General features: G+C 37.0%; 1 protein-coding gene across 1 annotated transcript in view; it reads right to left on the bottom strand.

The window, feature by feature from the left end:
- crybg1a (crystallin beta-gamma domain containing 1a) overlaps positions 1-26,875 on the bottom strand; it is a 67,848-nt gene that overhangs the window by 2,144 nt on the left and 38,829 nt on the right. Inside the window, exons 4-21 of the mRNA XM_034921218.2 lie at positions 18,070-22,639; positions 16,899-16,943; positions 16,691-16,809; positions 16,029-16,203; positions 15,639-15,778; positions 13,542-13,668; positions 13,229-13,264; positions 11,592-11,746; positions 11,114-11,240; positions 10,391-10,536; positions 8,539-8,665; positions 7,035-7,067; positions 5,873-5,985; positions 5,610-5,742; positions 4,759-4,898; positions 3,872-3,995; positions 2,956-3,114; positions 660-822 (exon numbers count right to left, since the gene is read on the bottom strand). Of these exons, the coding sequence (XP_034777109.2) occupies positions 660-822; positions 2,956-3,114; positions 3,872-3,995; positions 4,759-4,898; positions 5,610-5,742; positions 5,873-5,985; positions 7,035-7,067; positions 8,539-8,665; positions 10,391-10,536; positions 11,114-11,240; positions 11,592-11,746; positions 13,229-13,264; positions 13,542-13,668; positions 15,639-15,778; positions 16,029-16,203; positions 16,691-16,809; positions 16,899-16,943; positions 18,070-22,639 (6,632 nt within the window). The remainder of the gene's footprint in view (positions 1-659; positions 823-2,955; positions 3,115-3,871; positions 3,996-4,758; positions 4,899-5,609; positions 5,743-5,872; positions 5,986-7,034; positions 7,068-8,538; positions 8,666-10,390; positions 10,537-11,113; positions 11,241-11,591; positions 11,747-13,228; positions 13,265-13,541; positions 13,669-15,638; positions 15,779-16,028; positions 16,204-16,690; positions 16,810-16,898; positions 16,944-18,069; positions 22,640-26,875) is intronic.

The raw sequence follows: 26,875 nt of genomic DNA, 5'->3' as shown, positions 1-26,875 counted from the left end.
AGGCAGGGATCATGTCTAACACAAGACACAGTGTTTGCGAACTGCCCAGGCAAAGTCCGAAATGCATCACAAAAGATCTTTCATTCCCGGGCAGATCCAGGAGTGCCTAACAATGACCGGTCAAAGTCCAAAATGCTTTCATGTTTTCAGGGGACAGAGACAGAGCTACAACTGAAGAGGTTGTTTGACCCGCCTACCTGAGTAGCGTCACTCACTCACTCATTCACTCACTCACTCACCTCATTCATAAACTACACAGGAAGTCCGGTTTCAGAAAATAGGCATATATTTAAAAATGTATTTTTATTGACAACATGACTAAATAAAATATTTAATGAGATATATAGAGTACAATTTTTTTTTTTTTTTTTTAATTAAATATCTTGTCATAAACACTGTCAAAGATGTGAATCAGCTAATCATTCATGTTCCACTCAGTAACTTCATCCATCTCTCTGATTGGACAGTTCAGTACAACTCATTATTATTGGTTATTATGTTATTACTAATACTGTCCTTTTTATACGCAAGTGTCAATGGGATTTCTCATGTACATTTTTGTTCCGCTGTTGCAGGTAATATTGTTCCCGCATTTCGGGCTTTGCCAGTAACATATACATTAACGTTCCAAGGTAGAATATATCACACATGTAACTCACCTTTTACTTCCAAAACACATTCTGGTCGCAACCTACATTTTATTAAACCATCAGGACTGATGCTCCAGAAATGATTCTCGTTTCCCGGCTCTGGTGACAGGCCTAGTCGGCTACCAGCTATTACAACAGTTCCTGTAGTTTCTAAACAACAGTCCTCAACCGCCTGTGAAAAACAAACAAACAATGGAGATCATGAAACACTATTACTACAAGAATAAATATTACGTAAATCCAAACAGATTTATTTCTTCAATAATGTAGTAGAAGTACTGTATTTGTATGTACTGTATTTATTTTTTTGCAGCCCTAGTAGTTCATGTAATTAGTTTTGTCTTAAAACGGCATTTCTCCTATATTTCACTTTATTCATTGTGATATGAAGAGCAAACTAATTAAGCTATACAGTACAACGTTGCATATCCGACCCCCTGTGGACTGGGGTATAGGCGGATATGTGAAAAAGTCGGATTTGCCTCCAGAGCACGCTCCTTCTCCACCCTCGCCCCGCAGTGGTGGAATGACCTTTCTACGGATGTCAGGACTGCCCAGTCCCAGACCACCTTCCGGCGCCTCCTCACCTCTTCAGACAGCACCTGTAGAACTCCTTTTCCCTCTGGACACTTTATCACTCTTCCTTAAATGCGCTTTACTTGCTCTTATCTGCTCCCTATTTTACTGCATTTAATTCTGTACTTTAGAGTACTGTAATCTCTCAAGAGTCATTTAATCTGTAGTATTTTGTATTTAATTATATCTTGATGTAACTATCACTGACATGTATCTGCTCCGTTATTGAATCGTATTTTGTCATATACTTGTACTTGCCAGAACCTAAGTCATTGTATTATATCTTGCTCTTAATTGTATTAATACTTGTACTGTGATTCTTGAAATGCATTTTTGTTTACGACTGTAAGTCGCCCTGGATAAGGGCGTCTGCTAAGAAATAAATAATAATAATAATAATAATAATAATAATAATAATAATAATAATAATAATATATAGAAAAAGCATTTACAAATCCATATATAGGTTAGTGAACAATAACAAACACGCAAACTGCTTTAAACATGGGGAATATTTTTGCTTTAAAAGTAAGCAAACGTAAACGAGATTAATTAGGCTACAAATACACAGTGTTGCTATGCGTTTGCTATAAGCCATCTCCATGCAAAGTTATAAAAAAAATAAAAAATAAAAACACACTACAAAAACAAAATGGTTAATGTACAGCAACCTGCAACTGGTGGCTTCTTTCTTAACTTTGGAAGTCCCTGCCTCCATGATTCTGCTTTCTTAATACTTCTGTCACGGTACTTTGCGCTCTTTCTTGATATTGCCAACAGCTGATAAGCAGCCCGGTTTGTATTATTTCGGCCATTTTAAACAAACGGCTGGTAAGCATTGCGTTTATGAAGCTTGCTTTGTTTAATTCAAATGCATTTAAAAGCTACAACACAGCCAATATCTGCAAGCGTGCGTTCCATCATATAAACACATTGCACAAAAAAAAAGCTTTCTCGACTGGTGTATTGAACCGTCACTGCTACACACAGCTGACTGACACACGCACACAGCCTGCCTCTCTTAAAGGGGAACGCACCAAAAGGCTGATTGCTATAACGCACCAAAATGCTGATTGCTATAACGGTTTCCATCTCGGAAACTGAATTTGCTGCCAATGCCATTGCTCTCGTAGCCTACTTAATATTTATTTAGCAAGGCGGTTAATTGATTAGGGCGGTTATGTGACGGTTGGATAAGCAACGTTCCACTGTATTATGGAAGTGGTAAAATAAAATAAATACAAAATGGTAATACAGTAAACACACACATATATATATATATATATATATATATATATATATATATATATATATATATATATATATATATATATATATATATATATATATATATATGGCAGTACATATACTGGAACTTTCCCTCGGAAATTACAAGGGAACTGTACTCCACACTCAATTTCTGGCTCCTTTTTCCTCTTCTGTGACGGAGGATTGCCGAAAGACAGTTTACGCACAAGCAGAGCTCCTCTTATTCATCTTCTCATGCAATGCAATTAAAAGTGACAGCACCATCATTAACTGTTACTTGGAAAGGTGGAGAGTTTTACTGAAGTACTTTGACACAATAGTAAACGTCAACCAAATCAGATTAGCAGTCACCCAAACCAGTTTCTTCACTAAAAGGCTAGTGAAAAGAATCCATGCTGAACGAAAAGGCAAAATGTGAAAGATTTCAAAATAAAAGTAATAAATAAGAAGTAATAAATACTCTGCATCTGATTAATCCTTCTTCGAAAAACCAGATCTGGTCCTCGTCTCCTGTATCTTCCACAGCCTGGATTCTTGCCAATTTAATATCCTCCAAGCTGCCTGTCACTGACATTAGCGTGCCTGTTGCCCTGTTGCGAAGTCTAAAGAATACTCGTTTCTGTTAAAAAAAAAAAAAAAAAAAAAATTGAAAAATGTTTTAGATCTATTTTTAAATAGTAGACCAGTGTTGTACAGAATTCTAAATAAAAATGAAAATAATCATCTTTTGATTAAAATTATTACTGTACCGATATACATTTCTAATGCGATTTTATGTTTCCAGCAAGACGCTATCCGTTGGAAAGACAGGAACCTTGTTATATATCCCCCACACTCAGATGCAAAACTTGGGACAAAGCATGTCAAAAGAATGTTTTATCCCAATTGGAGAAGAGGATACTGTATCTGTTAAAAGTGTGACATCCTTATATTCAGCATGAACAATATAAAGTGCGACTAAAAGCTGTGTTTATATTTCAAAACAAAGAATTCAGATTGTTTATTCCGAGCCTCCTACTGTACACAGTGTTGTTTTTTAATGCTAGTTATTATGCTAGTCGTTCATTTATAACTCTCCTTAGCTAAATCGGGCTCTGTTTGTGGTAGTATAAGTTCTTATAACCGGTTATGCCAGTCTGAAATTGCTTTAACTCCGCTGTCTTTGTAGAAGCTACGGTACTGAGTTTTTGTTAAATACAGCAGTATTTAGATTGATACAATGATTGTGTTTTGAAACTTTGAACTGAATATGTGACATTTCATAAACTAGACATTCAGATCTATTTTCTGTATTATAACAGTGATGATACAAAAAATGTCATAAGCAATGATTAGAGAAATACTAAAATAGAACAACCAGCAGCAGCTGTCCTTACCTGATACACAGGCCGTAAGGAGCCGATCTTGTGCCACCCACTGTATCTGTGCCAGGATGCTATTTCACTTGGTGCCAGTAACATCTGCTCTCCTCTATAGTTACTCTGTTCATAAACAACCCACCTGTTGAGACATTATTATTATTAATTTTTATATAGCAAAAGCTCTCATGACTTGTGTGAGGCAATAACTCAAGGATGGAGTTGGAAAGTAAACATTTTACACAATTATTTACCAGTGTGTCTCTATTGTAAAAATAACTGCCTCTACCAGCTAGATGATGCAGAGAACTGGCTTTAGATACATGACTAAACTAAACAATATGTGTGGAGGCAAACAGTGACACTCAAATTGTTAAACCAAGACGGCACTAAAATCATCCAGTTTCTCCTTTTCTAGCAGACAGCGAATGAGAAAGACTTAAGTCTCAAACACTCCAATACACTATCATCCAGCACCAATGCACACTGGACATGCAAAGCACACCTCTATTTGAAGCAATGAACAGATGAGGTCCTAAAGGTGAAAATGTGAGCTAAAGCAATTTTAACACTGTACTAGGAATTTATTATGATACCACAAATACCACTTAGTTGCTGGAAGGAGCAGTCCAATTATTATTCTGCAGTTTCACTCATTTTATTGTTTATTCCTCTATGAAACACTGACTTTGCACTTACTTCAAAATAGGACATATGACATATACTGTGTATATATATATATATATATATATATATATATATATATATATATATTTGTATCTTTCAGTGTGGTAAAAAGCATATCTTGAATCATTACAATTTGCATTTAGATTAGGTGTGGCTTCTAAACACTTTGAAATGGAAATGACTGGAAACGCCTCAAGTGAATACATAATTGCACTTACATTCCTCCACCCACTTGTACAGAGAAGATGTGGGCATCGAATCCCATTAACTGTAGGTTGACTGCCTCAGCTTTCAGAACAATTTTCTTGCCTCTGAAGTTTTCTTTTGCAAAAAGCATAATGTATGGCTCTGAAAATTCCTGTCAAAAGAAAAAAAAAGCACATGTAAAACAGCTGTTGTAATTCACAAACTATTTTAGTTTAAGAGATGTATGCTCAATTATTTTTAATGCCTGAATTTGGTGGAATTATGTACTGTTAAGATATTCAGAAACCTGTAATACACAAAGCGAGTCCTGGGTTAGGGATTGTTTCGAAGGCCCCACCCCAAGGCTTGAATATCTATTATTTTATGTCCTGAGCAGTCTTTCAGATGCATGAATATTTGCAACCATGGACCATTTCAACAACTCTCCACCAGCAAAACTACATTACAATGTAAAGCAACCAGACTACCAGTAACGTAAGCAGTCTGGTTAGCTGTTATCTGATCAAAAATGACTGAATGCCCTTAGATTTGTCAGCTTTATAAAATCACAACACTGACAATGTGCCTTTGTAGCTTGCAAAACCCAAATAAATAAATAATCATATTTATTATTAATGAGTCAGACTCTGCATTGCTTTTGTTACAGTGGATCCATGTACCAGCAAGTGCTCCAATTAATCTATGTGACAAGCACATACAGGCATTCTATGATTACTTCTACAACAGTAGTAATGACTGCCGGGCAATCAAAATCTACCGTACATTTAATAATGTAAAAAAAATTACTCATAAAAACATATACATTTTTTAAAACAAGTTTAGCACGCACTTTGGAATATGTAAAGATGTTATGTTTACTTACAAAACCTAGAATCTGCACAGATTTGATGCATGTGTTCAGACTCGGACAGCCAATTGCATTGAGGTCAGGGTAGTTTCCTTCTTCCACCAAATATTGTTTCCCCCCGAACATCTCCTCTTCGTATACCACCCAGCTGGTGAAAACAATAAGCACATGTTCACACAACAGCAAATTCAAAACAAATCTTTTAAAATTACAAGTCAGTTCTGTGTGCTGAGAATGCATGCTTCATTTCAGTGAACACTGTCATTTGTGACGCTTACCTGCCAGTCAAAACCTTGCAGGACTTCACAGAAACACCTTCAGGAAGCACAGACGCACTTTCTTCCAGCGTCCGACTGCTGCCTTGGAAGTCAGGCTCCGAGAACAACTGAATCTTCAGCAACAAGAATGTTAAATATTAAAGCATATGTACTGACCCTTTAAGACTATTCATATTCATCAGAAAACAATTCAATACAAATCAGCTTTCAGCTCTAGCGGGATTCTAAATCGGACGGTAGATGCCCGCTGCTACATCACAGCATCCACTGTGAATCGAATTTAAAATCAATCTGCAGAAACACCGGCTTTTTAATTTTGACTTGCTATAATGAAAGCTCAGTTCACATCTGTTAGCCAGCAAATACTAAACAAAGACAATTGGTACAAATGTATTTAATAATCCACCAAAACCAGCCAATCAATGCTTTGCAACTACAAAAGCAACCAGTCCTGTACCCGCTAATACCGCGTCAGCCAATCCACAGCCAGTCAGTTCAACTGGAGCTCAGCATCTTCAACAATAACAAACTGGGACACTGACAGTTCAGTAATAGTGCCATTCAGATATCTGGCACTGTCCACATAAACGACAAGCAACTCTGACAAGCAATAAGTTATTTGTTTAATAAAGTTACTTTTTTTTTCTGTCACGTATGTGATCCTTTATGAACATTTTTGGGACCATTGTCCTAAAACTTTTCTTAGCGGAAGGGTACTCAACAAATCATTACAGGTTCAAGATAAATCTAGCTTTTAAAAGTGAGAATAATGAGAAAAACCGTGTGGTAGTTGACCTTGACTTTAGTTGGCACCCGAGCAGAAGGTGAAGGACGTATAACTCCTGTCGAAGTTAACTACCACACGGTACTGCCTTTGACGGGAACTATCGCTTAAATTAGAAAGCAACAGATGTAACCGAAATATAAAATGATATAAATTTACAGAGATGAAAACAAGACTCTTACTGCACAGCAGTTTCACCCCTTCCATTTTTTTACTATGAGCTTGATTAACTACAGTGTATAGTTAACAAGCTCAGGTATGTCTTGAACTTCAGTTGGAGTCTTATTTCCAATTCTATTTAATGTCTCCAGTTTGCTACCAGAATGTTTCCAATGGTATGCAAAAGTGCTGTTTATTACAATAGAAATGTGCTTGTACCTTAAATTTCGCTTTCGGTCCATTTATGTTCTCCTAAACAAATTGAAAGAAAAAAGAATGAGCAGAGATCACAAAAAAACAAATCTGGTGTTGACTCACGCAACCACAAGAGACCCTACATCTTTCACTGCACTCAGATGGTAAAATAAACACACATATAATGAGTTAAGGCTTTATGCAACCAAAACTGTTTGCCAAATACAAAATAGCATTATTTTTCTTACTATCTATATGCAATGTAGAATTGAATTTGCACCTTATTTAAACTTAAAAATCCAGACGGCAACTGATCAACTGTACAATCTGAAATCATTAGAGATTGTGATGCTGCGGCAGACAATTCAAATAACTTAACTGTACACTGTGTTACAGTGGATGAATAATAATTTGAGTAAAAAAAGGGTATTTAATTGTGTGACTTTCAAAGAGGATGTTTTCATAGCAACGACAAATAAGGTCTGTTAACAAAGGAACAGTATCTGTGTTTGAGGAAGTCAACTAACTGAAATGTCATTTTTGCTTATTGTTCTGAAAATTCATGGGAAATTGATTCCAGATGACTTTGGGACACACCCACTATAAAAAGGACAGTTTATTTAATGTTGGTATGGAGCAAAAGAAACCAATAAATGATATTTGTAAAATAACTCTTTTATTCTTGTTGAAATCTGTAATTCATTTAAGATTTTCTAAAATGAGGTAAGTGAAAAACTGTATTTGTCTTTTCACATCTTTTGTGATTTCTATGTTATGGACAATGTTTGTTGGGGGAGGGGGAGAAATCGTTTCCACTTAATTATAGAACTTCATTCACAGTATGCAAAGAAAACAGGAAAAGGTGAATATGAAGGATATGTGATACTAACATCTTTTAGATAAAGCATTTAAAACAGAAAAACTTGAATTCAAATTTAAACTGAGAATGTAATTTATAACAGAGTTCATCTAAAATACCTGTATTTCAAATGTTCTATATTGTTCTATAAGTGAATTGCACTCTATTGCACACAATAGTGAGATGCCTGTGTAATGTGCTTTATATAAAATAATAATAAAATGCCTGTGTAAATATAGAACAGTCCTGCCTCTTAATACCATTTTATTTTGATTGTGTGTGGAATGCACAGCTGAAAACACATGTCAGAATCAAATATCATGCTTCTGTAAAACAACAGTTTTTCTTGAACCACGGCAAATAAGATGGGACAGAAAACAACTGCACATTTTAAAACACAGAAAACAATACAATTGGAACAGCTTTTTGCACGTGACAAATGCTTTCTCTCTGCACTGACTTTTACATGAAAATGGGATTACATGAGGTACGCTATGTGGTATTTCTTTGTATCTGGTGCTATGGGTTTGTAGGGCTACAACAGAGTTCAGTGGCTAACTTATCATATGACCTGTTGCACCCTGGCCTCAGGCAAATAACCCTCAAATGTTTGAGAGGACTTCTTAAGGCACATATTAGATGCACGTTAAGTGAACACTGCACACTTACCAGACATATGGGCTGAACGGACGAGATCTTGAAGGTTTGGGCTCCCCAGTCCTCAAAGCTACTGTACATTCCTTTTTCCAGGATATAGTGTTGTCCAGAAAAACCAGGATCCTCAAAAGCAACCCATCTATTAAAACAAGATAGGCAGAGGTCAGAAATTTTAAGGCTATGTGTATCAGGCTACAATTCTCAAAGGAGTGTGTTATTACCATACATTGCCCTTTTGTTGGAAAACATGGAACAAGTATTGAATAGCAGTTTGCTACGCATGAGGAATGACGGCTGTATTCATGTTATTTTTCTGAAAAGTGATTTAACATTGGATAGAAAAAACTGTTAGTTCCAAAAATGCAAGCACTGCTGTGATAGATGAAGGCTGCAATATGGTAGAGAAGTTAAGATTATTTTGTGTCAAAGCAAATGGCTGGCCAGCAGCACACGGCTGTACAAACAAGTCCTTTGATCTCCAGCCCTGACATGAAAGAAGTTTGCCCTTCGGGAGTCCACTGGGGTATAAAACTAGTTAAACAGGTTTTTGCTTAGAAAATACAGCTGGTTTATGACGGGGTCATAAAGCTAGTTTTCAAGGGGACCGAAGGAGCCAGGCTCTAAGACTTCAGAGAGATCCAAAGAGATAGTGCCACTGGGATCAAAGGGTCTTAGGCAAATCGGAGAGATAGGAACAAGGAAGATGACAAAAACCAGATGTATGGACCTTTGTGGCACCAGGGTCTGAAGACTGCACTGAGTTCAGAGATCTTCACACTAGATCACACACACACACACACACACACACACACACACACACACACACACACACACACTCACACTCACACTGAATGAAATATATGGTAATAGGATAATGAGTTGTACCTTTTCTATTGGTTAAGTGTCAGAGAAAGAGGAGGAGAGAGACACCTATGCAGAAGGGTATTTAATGTCATGCAACAATTGTAAGAACGAGTATTCTGTTTGTCCTGTACCTGGGACCAGACTCCCTGCATATTTCAATAAACCTAACAACTGAGTGAAGAAAAGGACTCTGTGCATTTTCTTGAATCTACTTACTCATCATCCTCTTTTTTAAGTTACATCACCTTTAAATACAAAATGAGCTGTAAAGTACTATTAAAAAGTAGACCACTTTAAAATAAAGTCCATTATTACAGACTAATAAAAAGTAAGGTACAGTTTTTTTCCCCCCAGACATGTTTAAACCAGGGTCACTTTTAAAACAGCATGTGATTTTACATTCCAACTGTTGCTTGGTTACAAGCACACCAAAACAAATTCACGTCAAACTCATTGCCATGGAATGTAACTGTTGAAACACATGGTAAAAACCATTACTGAACTGAAATGTTTACTGCTCTTGGAAAAACCAACCGTATTCAATATTTTCAAAGTTGACCACTGCCTTTCCTATTGCAGCTCACTGCTTTGTAGAACATTGTAAAGACACTGGGATTCTAAGTGAAAAGACCCACCTACTATTCGGTGTGCCCCCATTGTCTAGAGAACAGTCACCAGGACATCTGCTCAGAATAATTTGAATGCTTGTTATATGAAACCATATTAGTATTGGCATGCATTTCACTGAATAGCGAACAACCTTTTGATTGCATCTACCCCTTTGTATACTCTACAGTACAAAATAACTACACACAGGAAATAGTGTATTTATTTCAGAAAGCCATTCCAGATCAGTTTTTAAGCTGACTTTGACCAGCCCGAAACATTCAGTTACCTGCTCTTACCAGCATGTAAGTCCCATATTAAGTGATTTATAATGTATAGTCCCCTTGGTTAATTTACTAAACTATCTTAAAATACAAAAATCAAAACTACTTACACCCCACTAATTACATCAGCAGACTGAGTAATCTGACCAAAGCCTGTGTCCTCCATGATTGGAACTAGCCCCAGTACATCCATGGTGTGACCCGTTTCACTAAAGTCCTTCTCACTGTACATCTTCATGTGTGGAGCCAAAAAATCCTGGAAAAAAACAAATGATCTAAATTAAACTGCCGTCAGCAAATTCACCTAACAAAAGGAACATAGAAAAATATCCGATTCTGCAAGATGTATCGTTTACACATGCTGCTGCCAACTGAACAGTACTGATGGAAACCAATCAATACACATTTTATCATGGTGGTAAAACAGTAAATCCAGCCCTTAGCAGGACAGAATGGATTCAATTGTAGATGCAAAAAAGTGTGTTTCACTTTTTACATTCTGTCACTTCACTTAACTGTCCAGTTTAACTGTGTTCAATAAAAGGAAACAAGAAAGCCAGGGATTAATAGAATAATCCATCTTGTGTTTACGCTGTCTGCTTTGCTGTTTCTGTTTCGGGTGAACACGCACGGTGCAAAACGACCTGTCAGATTAGAAAGCAAGGTAGGAACTGTTTTAGGAATGTTTTGTAAATTGTCTCCTGTTCTACTGTACTGGCTTTACTTCATTTGAATAAATGATCTCCATCAGGCTCTCGCTCACAAGCCTCTGCATTAAGATGGATGCAAATTGATGAATCGATTTTTCTTTTGGTAGTTTTATGTTTACTCACGGAGATTATGGGTCGTAAAGATTGGAGCTGCTCACAGTAACCACCCCAGTCTTTCCAATCTTCATACTGTCCTTCCTCCATCAAATACTGATGTCCTTCGAAGCCTGGCTTCTCGTATCCTACCCAGCTGCACAAAATGGAGATATTTTTTGTTCGTATCGAGTAAATAGCTATTATTTGCAAGTACATGTTTTTTTAACAGAACAACACTTATGTAAACTAAGTTTTCTTTTTTTTTTTTTTTGGTGGGGATCTTTACACACAAATACTTGTAATTTTGCTAATTAATTTTTTTGTAGAAAACTTCAAACCACAAATATGCTTAAAAATGTGCAACCTAAAATAAGATAATATATATTTTATTTTAAAAATGATATAAATGTGTAAACCCACTCCATTTATTATATAGTAAAACTATTCTTGTACCTTCATGATTATGATATGAAATATATGTCAAGGTAAATATTACAGTACTCACATGCCTCGTAGGACTTTAATTGAGCCAACAGATCCCAATTTCTTTACCCAACAGGTGGCACAATCTTCATTGTCATCACCTTCACTGAAGCTAAAAGCTTCACTTTCAATCTCCAAATGCTTCCCTTCAAAAAATGGCTTTTCATAAACAATAGCCTGAAACAGAAAAGTTGAAGGGTCATTATTCACAAGGCAAGATGAAGGGTCATTATTCATAAGGCAGCAGTGTGGAGTAGTGGTTAGGGCTCTGGACTCTTGACCGGAGGGTCGTGGGTTCAATCCCAGGTGGGGGACACTGCTGCTGTACCCTTGAGCAAGGTACTTTACCTAGATTGCGCTAGTAAAGACTCAATTGTATAAATGATTGTCACAAAGACGGCCGGAGTGGGTGGCGTCAGACCAGATGCAGGAAATAAACAGACAGAGAGATGTGGTTTGGTGAAGCTGGGTGCGTGATCGCGCTCAGCATTTAATAAACAGAACAGAAAATAAAAGGTTTGAACACAAAACAGGACACTGCACTTGCGCCAAAATAAATAGACAAACAAAACGTACTAAACACTTAACAAACGGTGCACGGAGAGACAAACAAACACGGTGAGTACAAACACTTATAGATTATTATTTTACTTTACGTTTCTCCTTCTCTCTCTCAACCGTTCTCCACTCTCGAACACCCAACCCCGACTGCAAGAAATGTGCGTCTATATATACTATTGTGCTGGGATTCAATTACTAATTAATTATTCACTTGAATCCCAGCACGTGAATTAATTCTGTGCAACCCCGTGCTCACATATTACATTTAACCAGCACGTGAAGTGATTTGTGCTCTCCTCGTGCCTAAATACAAATCTACACTTTTTAAATACACGTGAAACACAGACCCGTTTATATCCCGTGTACCAATCTCTATACACCAACATTAACACACGCACACAACACACAAATGCACACAGGGACGGGGCACATTGCCACAATGATGTAATTGTATGTAAAAATAAAGTGATATCTTGTAACAATTGTAAGTCGCCCTGGATAAGGGCGTCTGCTAAGAAATAAATAATAATAATAATAATAATAATAATAATGAAAGATTGAGCTAAAAAACAAAGGAAAACAAAAACACAGCAGCATCTGAAGTAATGCATTCTTTTAAGGTCACAGGCCACTGAATATTGATGTTTCCACATGTTTGCTATAGGTTACATCCTCTTCAGAACCAATACACTGGGGTAAAAAAAATTAATAAAAAAATAAGTGACAGAAGTAGTGTACGTATTCCTTAATATTGCAGGGCCAAGAAATCAATGTGAAAATGGTTGAATAATCAGCAATCTCCTGCATTATTGTAAAAAATCTTCCAAAATACTGATCTGCAATCCAATCCTGCAATATGATTGAGGTTTTTGTTTCTTAATACTTGGCAAGTGATGCCTGATGGCCTGACTATTAACTTGACCAGAAGGAAAACCATTTGGTGATTTCAAAAATTCAGGGCTGGATTAATTCAGCGTTAACTTGTATTTAATTCAGGGCTCAATTCTAGCAGCCTTCTGTGTGTGCCTTTGTTTAATGCATTGTCACAAAACAACACCTATTTAACATTTTCTTTTATTTCCTAAATCTAAATCTTACCTTGGGCTCATTAGGATGCTCTACCTTCAGTCCACCCTGGAAAAACACAAGGATTGTAAGTTAAAAACAATTGTTAGGCATATCTTAAATGCTCTGGCTGCGAATAACAAAGCCTTGCAACAACTTGAAATCTATTTTATTAAGAGTCACACATATAAATTGCTAATCGCAAGACAAGAACACAACACTGCAAATCTACACCTAGCTTTGGTGTATCTGAAGAAAGAAATCTTGGCAGGTACCTTTAAACAAATGAGAAATTCATAAAGTTGAGAATTATATTTGAATGTTTCTTAAATGCATCAATAATTACCATTTTTAGTGGCCTAAGTGATCCGACTATAGGATGCTGAAAGCCCCAGGACTCTGGGTAGGGGTATTCTCCTGGCTCTAAAATACTGGAACATCCGCAGAAACCAGGTTCTTCAAAGACAAGCCAACTAATAAGAAAAAAGAACAGCGCATATAGTCTATTTACATTGATTCTGAAACGTCATACACTATGCAAAATATTCACAAAGTTTTCATTTAAAGAAGACTCTTTTATTCTATTTTTTGACAGATTAAAAAAATAAAACTGTTCTACATGGTTGCTGGTTTCTTTGAACAGTTTAGAAAAGTTAAATATACTGAATTATTTGTGTACAGAAAAGTAGTAAGAACAAATACCAATGGGGGAGCCTGAGGCAACCTCTGCATACTAAAGGAGGTGCCCTCTCTAGGTGAGCAGACCACTGTGCTATATGTCTTTAAACAAATGCATAGTGGTAGAATATTAGAACATAAGAAAGTTTACAAACGAGAGGAGGCCATTCAGCCCATCCTTTTTGTAACGAGGTGACCAGAACTGAACACAATATTCTAGGTGAGGTCTTACCAATGCATTGTAGAGTTTTAACATTACTTCCCTTGATTTAAATTCAACACTTCTCACAATATATCCGAGCATCTTGTTAGCCTTTTTTATAGCTTCCCCATATTGTCTAGATGAAGACATTTCTGAGTCAACATAAACTCCTAGGTCTTTTTCATAGTTCCCTTCTTCAATTTCACTATCTCCCATATTAATTTAGGAATTTCAAACCCTCCTCCATCCACAGGCCTCTGTAAATTTCCATTTCTTTAATTTCACTTTTTGGCACACAGTAATTGCTTTTTTTTTTTTTTTTTTTAAAGCACACATAATTGCACCACACCCAAGGCATAATTGTCAGGACAGGATGTGGATGTAAAAGAAAAAAGTGTTTAGCACGCAAAAACAAGCAAAGCACTTCTGGGATTTAGCAAGAGACATTAAAAGCATTCCTAAAAGAAATCACACTTCTTTCAAATGCCCAGGACATCTGGTTAACTAAATAACATAGTTAATTATGTAGTTGCGGAATATTTTATATTTTCAGTCATTCTAAAGTTGAAAAGTTACAACTTTCTGATTATGGGGAGAGAGAGAGAGAGAGAGTTTTCTTTTGCAGTTACAAAAGTAACACTGTAGGTGCCCTAGTATTTCTTTGAATAGCAATATGAAGTCAATTCTCGTTAATACAAATTTCAAGGGACCAGCAAAAAAACAAAAAAGGTTTCATTAATTCATACTATAAGGAGTCTATGCCAAATGCATACCGTCAGTTTTTATTGAAGTTACAGTAACACTGAAATCAAATTTAAAATTACAGAACAATAAGTATTATTAAATTTAAAAGTACTGGGCATTTTGTTTAAAATACAGTTTCAAGTTTACTTTTAAAAACTATACATTGCAAATGAACTGCACTTGAAACCTGCATGTCCCGTTCTGATCATGGGCTTTTAGGCGTCCTCAATATCAGGTATAGAGCAAATCAGAAATGCTCACGACTGGCATCCACAGTTTGCAGTTTATTGGCCTACACTATTGTACTGAAGTTGACAAAGTGTTTGCGGGAATGTTGAAATTTGCAGCAACATCTTTCTTTTTCTTGTACAGTGGTGCATTTTCCTCAACTTTTGTTTACAAGGATAGTGCATGTTTTTGTGCTGCTTCATGGAAATGGCATTGATGTTTATAGCACTATGGCAACTCGAAATACATAATTTTACCTGTAGTCACAAAACAGCACTAAAATACAAAACAGAGGTGCTAATCCTGATGCAAATGAACACATTTCCCTTTACACTCTGCTGTTTGAACTAGGGTGATTCGTTTTATTTAAAATATTTTTCCCTGGGAGGGCTCCAAAATAATTCGCAACAGGACATTTGTGTGTTAAATGAATTTTCATAAGAAGTAATTTACAATAACCAACTGCTACATTTTGCCAGGGCCATGTAGAAAATTCATAATATCAATAAATGTGTCTAATAGGGAGTTTGTTTTAATGAGAATTCACTGTATAATAGTAAAGATATTTGTTGTTGATTGAGCCACACTTACACTCCAGAATGGACTTTGATAGATGATGTGTTCATTGGCATTGCATACGTGCATGTCTCCAATGTATCATCGAAGAAGTTCATCTTTCTTCCCATGCCTTCGGGGTCAGTGAACAGGTCAATCTCAGGTACTCTGTAATCCTGAACACCAACAAAAAAAAAGTAAACCAGGGATTTTGTAGAAAACCAGGTGGTGAACTGGTAGAGGCCCCAGGTATCTTACATTAGAGATGCATATGGATCAGAGTGTTTCATCCAAACTGACGCACATCAATCCTTTAAGAGACAAATACTTAGCAAGTGCTACTAATTCTGAAAATCCTGACATGCACTGTATTTCTATAAAACAAAGCAGGACAAGGTAACGGTAGACCTGAGGTTCACAACATACCTTTACTGCTAGCCTAATGGAGCCGATCACCATGGGAGCTGCAGGGTCAAGCTTTCTCTCACCAGCACCATTCTCTTCACAGGCCACTTCATTCCAGACATTTACTAGCTCTGTCTGCCCCTCTTCCAAAGCTACTGACTGGCCCTGAAAGTGTGGCTTTTCGTAGAAAATCCAGCTGAAATCATTTTGCAAAGGTGTTAAGAATACAACGTACTAGACAAGCTGCTTTCAAGATTTCCAGATCACATTGGGGTTTATTTGATTGATTTAGACACTTACTGATTAGGTAATTAAAACAGGGCTCTTTGTGGACCCAGTAAAAAGGTCCTATTTTAATTTAAAACAACAAGTGTTTTCAGATCATTGTGCCTTTCTATCAACTGAATTATATATCCTATAAAACAATACCAGGACACATTTTAAATAGTAATGGTTCAGTTTACCAGGCTTACAGAATACATTTGCTATGGACGGTATAGATTGAACAAAAATCTATTAAAAATGTATTTTCTAGTTTATTACTAAAAACTAAATAACATGTAATATATATATATAAAAACAGTATATATGTTTATACTTGATTTCAATTAATAATGCATGCAACACCAGAACTAAGATAGAGTGCATATAAAAATGTGCTATTTGAGTGGATTTCAGCTTACCATCCTCTTACCACCCTTACAGAAATGACAGGTGATAATTTAAAACAAGTGGCATCTTCTACATCTCTGAAGATTTCATTTGCTTCCCCCGAGAACTGTGGTTGATCATAAATTACCAGCTGTTAAACCAACAAACAAAGAAATACAAGTCAGCTTCATCGCCTCTTTTTCATGTCGCACGCTAAAAATGTAAAATACTTCCCCTTACCTTCCCAGGTCTCTTGTGGATCCTTCTCTGGTCTAAAATAGGAATCTATAATTCAAGAGACAACAAATAAATCAGAATGAATAAATTTGAATGTTAAATAAATAAATTATGGCAAAATTGCCAACAGTCTAATATAATGGTATTGTTTGACACATATGCCTATGCAACAGTTAGCCAATTAGATTATCACATCAAGTTTTTTTTTTTTGCCATGCCCAGTCTGTGTAACCTTGAAAAGGCAGACCTAGTCCATTCATTAGGTTATTTGCAAATAAACTGAATGGTGAACTTCAAAAGGAGTGTGTGGGTTGATTCTTTGTTTATGTTAGGAATATGATCTATTGTCAGCATACTTTAAAAAAAAAACAAATGCATCTGTCCTTCCTCCTATTGTATGACTTGGTAATCAAATCAAATACACATCCAATTATTTACATATTCTCACAGAATTTTCTTTCAAACATTGCACGTTACCTTACAAATGGTACATTTGCATGATCATTTTAAAAGAAAAAAAATGGTCTTCCCCCCATGTTTAATAATACAATGCCAGAGAAAGCAAGTCAAATCAAGCATCCTCTGCGCATTAACTTTAATTTGTCAATCCTGTATAATATCTTTGCATACAAAATCATTCAGAATACCTGTGTCTGAAAACGTAAATAGAATATTCTAATAGTCCCGCTTGTTGTAAAGGGCAAACAGTTCAAATTACATTCATTACACTGCCTGAACCATTTTGCATAATTGCAAATAACATATAATGAGATCATGTTGAGTGGTTCGGAGTTCTGTTGCTTCAATAAAATATTACTTTCTCTACAGCATGCTGGAAGGTATTGTGGTTTTATCTGACTCTAAAAGAAACCTTTATTGTCCTCTCTGATCCATGGTGCAGTAAAGAATAAGGTTGAAAATTGACATCAGAAAATGCTTTTTCTTGAAATCAGGAAATAATGGGGAAAACTGTCTTTCAAGCAAGCTAAAATCAAGGTAAAGATGTGTATAGAAATCTTGCACAGACCTTGGGACAACAAAAAATATTCTTAAAATTATATAAAAAAAAATGAAGGCAATTGTGTCATTTTTTCCATAAATTACCTTAATTGTAAAGAAATATTACTAATATAACCTTCACAATTATATACATGCTGTAGGATTATAAACCTACCTCCATGTTTTGAGCTGGCATTCCAGGGATAAGGGCCGGAGTTCCAGGTAGACCGGGGTTATATAACCCTGAGAAATCCTGGCTCCCGTTGGCAAACCTGTCATTAAAGTCAGTACTGGACTCTAGCCCCAACTGAGGAAATTCAGGAAGTTTGAACTCTGGCATTTGGAAGCTACTTTCCAGAACTGGTGCTGCTTTTGTGTCCTCTGGTTTCCGATATTTCTCCATAAAACTTCGGAACTCAAACGAGGGTGGACCAAGAGAGTCATTTGTTCCATCTACTTCATTTAGCGGCAGGGAAATCTGGGATATACCTGTAGGCAAACCAAGCTGTGATGAAGAGGAGGGCAAGGGAGAAGCTGTGCTCTTAGTTTCTTGAGATACTGTGGTTTTGGTATCAGTACTATGAGCTGTATTGGTTGTCGCTGACAGATTCATCAGGCTTGAAACAACCGAGCTTTTCCCAAGACGTGACCTCCCGACAACAGTGTCTACAGACTCATTCTCCGACTTGCCTGCATTCCAAGTTTCCTTAATGTTTTTGCTTGGTGACTGCAATGATTTGAACAGCATACTCTGTTCTGCAGTTCTACGCTTGGGGATGAGCTTGCTTTTTGCTTCCATGCTTTGCAGCTTGAGCAGTCTTGATGGGGGTGGGTCATTTGATTTTTCTTTTTTCCCTAAACCAAACTTGAAGACATCTGGATCAAGGGCTTTCTCAAACCGGTCTTCCTTAATGGGTGGCATGGCAAAGGGTGGTGCTGGTGATTTGAGAGGCTTTAGCCTCTTCTGTGGCAAAGAGAATGGGCTACCCATGTTCCTGATGTTTTCTACAAAGCTCTCCAAATCACCGGACATGTCCAAGGCACTATCATCACTCTCAGAGGTATTTCGCTTATTTTCTACATTTTGCTCTTTTTGTCCAAAACTCTGTTCAACATCTAACCAATTTTTATTCAACTGGTCTGGGCTTTTCATTACAATCTCAGGTGGCAATGGACGCTTTTTTCCCACAATATACTGTTTTGCTGCTGCTGCTGCATTCTGTGAAACTTCAGGCAAGTTTACATTTGCCTCTGGACCTTTCCTCAAGTCACTGTACTGTAAATGTTTTTTATTCTGAAACTCTGACTCAGTAATATCTGTTAATGATGTTGTGGCTTTTTTTTCACTTTTTGGTGAATTGGTTGCATGACTCTGTATAGTTGTAACAGAGGTGGGTTGTGACAGGCTTTCCATCTGAACATGTTGTAAAGAACCTCCTGTGATATTTGAGGTTGGGAGCTTGTTCTCTTTTTGCTGGGAACTGTGTTGCACCTGATTTAAAGATGCATTTGTTGCAGACTCATGTTCTACCGAAGCTGTGGCATTCACAGATAAACATTTATTTTCTTTTGTGTCTTCTTTTTCTTGCTCTACTAATGATGGCAAACCACTGCCAGCGTGCACAATATTACTATCAGACTGCTTCTTCCCTTTACTTTCCTTTACAGTTGTCGGCTGTTTACTTACTGTTTTCACAACACTGCTCTCCAGCTGCCCCTTGACAGCATTTTGTTTCACTAAGATAGGCCCTTTGTCTTCTGCATGTGAAACATTACTTTTGGATTGCTGTTGGGTCGTACAGATTTCATGATCAGATATAGGCAATTTGCTGTCAGTCTGTGCGACAACAACCTCCGACTGTTTCTGAACAGTACGTTGTTGTCCAGATGTCAATTTGTTTGTTGCTTCTACAACATTCTGCTCAGATTTAGGCAAGTCTTTTTGTGCTTGCACATTACTCTCCTGTCCAGTCCCAGCCAATTCACCAACTGTTTTTACAACCTCGCCGTCAGACTGTGCTTTGGAGATTTTAGTTTGCTGTCCAGATGCACTCAACTCTTCTTCCTTTTGTTGGCCAATACACTCAGATGGATTTTTACTTTTTTGTCCATGTGTAGTCAATTCACTTGTTCCTTCAACAACATTCTGGACAGAATTTGGCAAGTCTTTTCCCACTTGTACAATATTTATTTCAGATAGTTTCTTAGCAGAACTTTCCTGTCCAGTCCTGCTTAATTTCTTTTGCGCAAAGCCAGTCTCAGATTGTATCTTAACAGAATCTTTGTGTCCAGATGTGGTCAATTCACTGGTTGCTTCCACAACATTCTCAGATTGTACCTTGGTGGTGCTCATCTGCACAGATTTAGGCAGGTCTTTTTCTGTTTTGACAATGTTACTTTCAGACTGTTTCTTTGCAGGACTCTCCTGTCCACTTGTAGTCAATTCCTCTGCAGTTTTCAGAACATTTGTGTCAGATTGTACCTTGGTGGTGCTCATCTGCACAGATTTAGGCAAATCTTTTTCTGCTTGTACAGTGTCACTTTCAGACTGTTTCTTTGCAGGACTCTTCTGTCCTTTTGTAGTCAATTCCCCCATTACTTTTACAACGCTGGGGTCAGAGTCTACCTTTGTGGTGCTGTCCTGTACTAATTTAGAAACTTCTTTTTCTTTTTGCACACTATTACTTTTAGACAGTTCCTTAGTTGTAGTCTCAGATTGTACTGTGATTGTAGTTTGCTGCACTGATGTATTCAACTCTTTTTCACGTTGTGTAACCCTACTCTCAGATTGTTTAACAGAACTTTTCTGTTCAGATGTGGTCAATTCACTGGTTGGTTCCACAACATTCTCAGATTGTACTTTGGTGGTCCTAGTCAGCTCAGATTTAGGCAACTCTTTTTCTGCCTGTACAAGGCTAACTTCAGACTGTTTCTTAGTAAGGCTCTTCTCTCCAGTTGTAGGCAATTCACCTGCTGTTCTTACAACATTGCTTTCTGCTTGTACCTTGATAGCAGATTGCCGTACAGATGTACTAAACTCCTTTTCCTTTTGTACGATACTACTTTCAGATTTTTTTACAGATGTACTTTTCTGCCCAGGTAATTCACTTTCTGGTTTTATATTATCAGATTGTGTGTTGGTAGTCAGTTCCTTCTTCACGCTTTGTAAAATGTTACTGTTGGACTGTTGCTCAGTGATATCTTTCTGGACCAATTTCACTGATTCACTTGTTGTAATAACAGTATCATTATTAGACAACTGCTTGGGGGTGCCTTTATCAACAGGTCTAGGCAATTTGCTTCCAGTCTGTAAAATATCACCAGATTTTTCCTTAATGGGACTCCTCTGTTCCAATGCAGACAGTTCACTTACCGTCTTTACAACTGCATTGTCTGGTTGTGGCTTTGTGGTGTTTTGTTGTAATGACGTATGGGGATCTTTTTCTGCTTTTAAAATATTACTCCCAGGTTGTTGCTCAGTAGGCATGTGCTGAGCAGAATCACTTGCTTCTTGTTCTACAGTATCATTATTAGATAGCTGCTTAGAGATACTTTTCTGAACAGGTCTTGGCAGTTTGCTTCCCATCTGCAAACTAATATCAGATTGTTCCTTAATCGGACTCTTCTGTCCAGATGTAGGCAATTTACTTACTGTCTTCACAACAGTACTGGAAGGTTTTTGCATAACTGTGATGCGTTGTTCAGAGGCAGAGAATTCATTTTTTGAATCAACAAGATCATTAGACTGCTGCTTTACGGTGTTTGGGTCAAGTACAGAGGATAGTAGTTTGGTTTTGGTATCATTTTTTTCTTTAGATATTTTATTTTGCTTTGCAATTGCAGATGAGTCACTTTCTATTGGTACATTATTCAAATCCAATTGTTTTACTGCTGCTCTTTGATGTGCAGAACTGGGTGAGTCATTAACATTTTGTGCTGTACTTCTGCCAAGTTGCGGTTTATAGGTATCTAGTCCAGTCAAGCCTTCCTGTTTGGTATCAGCTAGGGGTTTATGTGCGGCTTTATCTTTTACTTGTTCCTGAATTTGGGTAATTACTGTAGTCTGCTGTGTAGCTAAACTATATGCAGCTGACATACTTTCTTCTTCAGCCGGTGCCTTTGTTTTACCTTCATCAACAGAGGACAACGCCCCTTTAACTGTAGAAGGAAATTCTTCTTTTATGACAACAGGTGCTTTGGTTTCGATCACCTCTGTTTTTGCATTTTCAATCAGCTCTATCTTTTGTTCCGAAATACAATAGTTGTTGATTTCTAGCGGTGGAGTTTCTGAAGAACTCTTTGATGTCACATTAGTGGTCTTGATATTTGTTCTCAGGGATGTAGACTCAACAGAAGTCTTCTCAGTGGATGACCGATTCTGCTTGAATGTATTTGACTGGACAGTATTCTCAGTGTGATCTGGGCACTCTGCTGATGTCTGCAGATCCTCTTGAATATTTCTCTGTACCCCCACTTCACTGATATTCGGGCCATCAATCTTTTTTCTGGGTTCCATAGTCTTGCTTCCAGACGGCGGATTAATTTTCAGTTTAGCTCTTCCAATAAAATCTTTAGAGGATTTTGGAGAGCATGCAATGTCTTTTGTGATATAAAAATCTTTTTTCTGAAAGCTTGTTGTTTTATTTTCAAACGCGGCTTTCCGGTCTTTAACCTTGCCTGGCTTATCTGATAATTTAGACTCGTCTGATTTCACTTCTACATCAACTCTTTGGAGATTCGGTGGTCTGTGAGAAAGAAAACAAAAGACTTAGAAGTCAAAACATAGACATGGTTTTCCTTAATATGTTTTGCTAAATGGGTTATTTGTGTGACTCCTGTAATGCCACTAACCACAACCCATAATCGTTCTATTAACAAGAATGTCAGTAAAACTCATCCTCCGTCGCGGCTGTAAATTCAAACTTCATTAGTAACATGAAAAAGTAGATCACCATGACCTATACGCACTCTGTGCACAAGCAATATTTTCTCTACTAAAGGCAATTAAGATGCGACTAAAAGCAAGAGAGAGAGAGAAATGTGATTTAGTCCCACCTTGTGCAAACTTTGGCTACCAAACCAAAAACATTAAAAACCAAAATTACATTACAAAGAAATAAAAAAAAATTAAAATTGGAAACTCTGATCATAACTAGGGGTGAGTCCAAATATTCAAGTAAATCGAGTATTCTAAATAAAATTTACTACGCGAATACTTTGATCGAGTTTCGAATACTTGTTTATTTCTAAAACAAATGGAAATCTGTACAAACTTGGCACAGTATTTTTGAGAGGAGGAAGTTAAAAGTGATTGGCCACTACAATTGTCACCTCACTGATAAATGACAGGAGGCGGGCACCCTTCATTACCTTGCTCTGCTATTGGCCAAGTGAGTACATGAGCAATGAAAATTGCATCTTAAATTTTTTTTTTAAAGCAACGCGAGACCACCATGCAATGTAATTTGTGCATTCAGTATTGTAAATCAACGACTTAAATGCTCAATCTAAAATGCAAGCACCTATCTGCTACTTTGGAAGAAAATACAGAATATGGCAAAAAACACAAACATGCACTGCACTGTGATGTGTCTCGAGTTGGGAGAAAAAAAAAAAAAAAGCTTTTTTTTTTGTTAAAAGTTAACTTTAATTTAGATTTTGACTGCAAACTACCCAGGGCGATGTTAAGCCTTTGTTGTTGGAGTTCTGCTGTCATTGGTCTCCTACTGATATCGGCTTGATTTCAGATTCAGCCTTTTTTTTAAATGATTATTATATTATGGAATCAGCAAGTACGGGCACAGTACATCTCATTCTTTATGTTATATACTGTATTATAGCATAGATCTTATTGAGCAAACATTTTGTTGTGCGTTGTTAGTAAGCAGTTGTGTTGTGTGTTTTATACGAGTCACCAAAGGGTGTTAGAAATGCAGTTAAGTTTTGAAGGTCCTTTTTATAAAGTTCTGAGTTTTATAGTTAAAACCCCTCTGCTGTGTGTTCTTATTTCTTCTAGTTTATATAATTTTTTAATAAACATATTAGATGCCTTAGATTATCCTTCTCTGTTACTGCTGATGTATTTATCTATGCGTCCCTATGTGTGGTTGCTGCTGATATGTTCTAAGGACCTGTCACTGTTGAGTAATTAGAGGTTGAGTATTTGGGTATTTAAAACTTTTATTCTTGGTATATTCGAATATTTTCTTATTCGAAAATCCCACCCCTAATCATAACCCGGATTACCTTGACATCTGTACTGTCAACTCTCAAGATCAATTCAGTTCTGCTAATTCAGGATTATACAATTATACTGTACATGTGAGTGGGACTAATCTGCTGGTATCACAAAATACTGGGTGAGCAAAAAATGATTAAACACAGTAAGGCTGGGGTGATGCATTGATCCATCGTATTGTTTGATCACCATCGATGGTCAAGCATGTCAATCTTTGTTTTTTTTTGTTGGTGCATTTCTTTTGGTACCACTTCCTCTGTCTGTTTTCACTATGCACATTCGCATCCCATTAAAAAAAAAGATAATTGGGGGGCTCCCGAGTGGCGCATCCAGTAAAGGAATGCGCTCTATAGTCTGCAAGTCGCGAGTTTGAATCCAGGCTAATCCTTTGCCGATCGAGGATGGGAGCTTCCAAGGGGCGGCGCACAATTGGCTAAGCGTCGCCCAGGGGGAGGGAGGGTTTAGGTCGGTCAGGGTGTCCTCGGCTCACCGCGCACTAGCGACCCCTGTAGTCTGGCCGGGCGCCTGTGGACTTGCCTGTAAGCTGCACGAGAGCTGCGTTGTCCTCCGACGCTGTAGCTCTTGGGTGGCTGCATGGTGAGTCTGCAGTGTGAAAAAAAGCGGTCGGCTTGACGGCACACGCTTCGGAGGACAGCGTGTGTTCATCTTCGCCCTCCCGAGTCAGCGCAGGGGTGGTAGCGGTGAGCCGACCGTAATAAAATAATTGGCCATTCCAAATTGGGAGAAAATAATAAAAAATAATTGGCAAAAAAAAAAAAAGATAATTGTATTTGGGTTCATTTTATACCACTACACATAAATGAATGGTGGAAAAACAACAAAGATTGCTTTCCAAAAGTAGCCCGCTTGGCCAGAAGCATTTTAAACAATCCAGCAACGGTATCCCTAGTGATCAGGTTTTCAGATTTTAACCAAGCTCTGTTCCTCTTTATAAGCAAAGAATGTGGATGCTATCCTGTTTCTTTAACAAAATGTAAGATATTGACACTAAGATACAGGGTTTTTTTGTAAATAAGTTATGTAGTTGTTGTGGGAAAATTAACCATCTGTTACTTATGTAATTATTCAATAGATTATTTTCATGCTTTTACCAACACCTGGCACAAATCAAGATGAAAAGAGGTAAGGCATTCTTTAAAGAAGTCATAAAAAATCTGATGTCATTTAATAGATGTAATAGTTTTCAATAATTTAGTAGCTATTCTGTATATTATCAGTAGCTTTACATGTATTAATTCTGTTGGTTTTGGGGACCTGTTTTTTTTTTTTTTTTGATGTTGATGTATTGGAAAACGATCAATCAAAGATAAAAATGAGACCTAGTTCCAGCCTTAAAACAGTTAGTTCACACCCTGTAGTGGGTGTCTTGCTAATTACATAGCATACTTGGCACATGTGAATAGAAGTGAAAAAGCATAATGACATCTGAAATACTTAACATCTAGACAAACTACAAGAAAAAAAAAATACTCAATGTTCTTTTTACATTCAAGTCATGTGAGACAATGTAGAACTCTAATCAAAAGACACAATGAAGTCCTCTCCTCATGCAAACTAGCCATATGTAGACAAGCCATGACAAGTAAATTAAGTCTTTAGTCTGTAAACATTTTTTCACTTTTTGAGGAAAACATTACAAAGGAGTTGTCTCTGCAGGTAAAGGAAATCCAAAAGGTTCAGCTACAGGCAGCACTGAAATTTAGACTCTTTGTTGTGAACATCTGTATCTAATTGTATCCAATCAGTAAGACAAAATGGAAACGGAACAGGCTGACTTTTACCAAGCTATGTTGATTTAAATACACTTCTTCCACAAAATAATACCCATGGCTGAAAAGACAGGTGCTGTAACGCAGGAGAAAAGTACTGAGATATTAAACCCGTTATAGCTTTCTGTAGTGGCCCCATTGGAGAGAGTGTTCACATGAAAATTAGGTGCATGTTACTTAGTAATGGTGACAATAGATTTATATATATAAAATACTGCATTGATACCTAAAGACATAGCTGGTTTTGTTCTATTTCACAGCACAGTTAAAAATATGCAGTTGTTTATGATTGAACTGGTTTAGAAGACATGGTGCCAAAGCTTGCTGTTGGACAGAGTCTGCAGCAGGAGCAGGAAGATGACTCATGTCCGCTGCACAAAATGGTGCAGTTAGTGGTGGCCGCAGCATGTCAGCAGTCTGTGAATGCCTTCTGCGGTTTAGAATCCAAACCAGCACGAGAAAACTGAGGGGAGAACCAAGCCTCCAATAAATCACACACACTGATGTTTAGTGGGTTTGTGGATGACCCTCCATCTGCTTAAACTACAGAGTTTATCACTGGTTCCCCTTTCTTATAAAAAAAATAATAAATAAAAAAATATTAATTTTTTTATATATATATATATATATATATATATATTTTTTTTTTTTTTTTTTTTCCTTGATCAAATGGTCTTATTTTAGTTAGACCTGTGGAGTGGAACTGAACTACTACTTTGATTATATGCTAGGAAGTAACAGGAACTCAATAGTTTTATATTAATATCATGACTAAGTATATAAAAAACAGTCAAAGAATCAAGGGCTACATTTGATCGTGCTAACAAGAGCCTAAATACTGTATGTACTTCACAAATTTGGTACAGTTATTAAATTAGTGTGGTTCTATGTAATATTTGAAAACTCCCAAATGTATTCAGTTCAGTTATAGAAAATAAAGCTCATATTGACAA

The sequence above is a fragment of the Acipenser ruthenus genome, chromosome 5 (genome assembly GCF_902713425.1).
Source record: "Acipenser ruthenus chromosome 5, fAciRut3.2 maternal haplotype, whole genome shotgun sequence".
Taxonomy (NCBI): Eukaryota; Metazoa; Chordata; class Actinopteri; order Acipenseriformes; family Acipenseridae; genus Acipenser; species Acipenser ruthenus.
The sequence above is the reverse complement of the archived record's forward strand: the minus strand, read 5'-3'. Positions and strand labels throughout refer to the sequence as shown.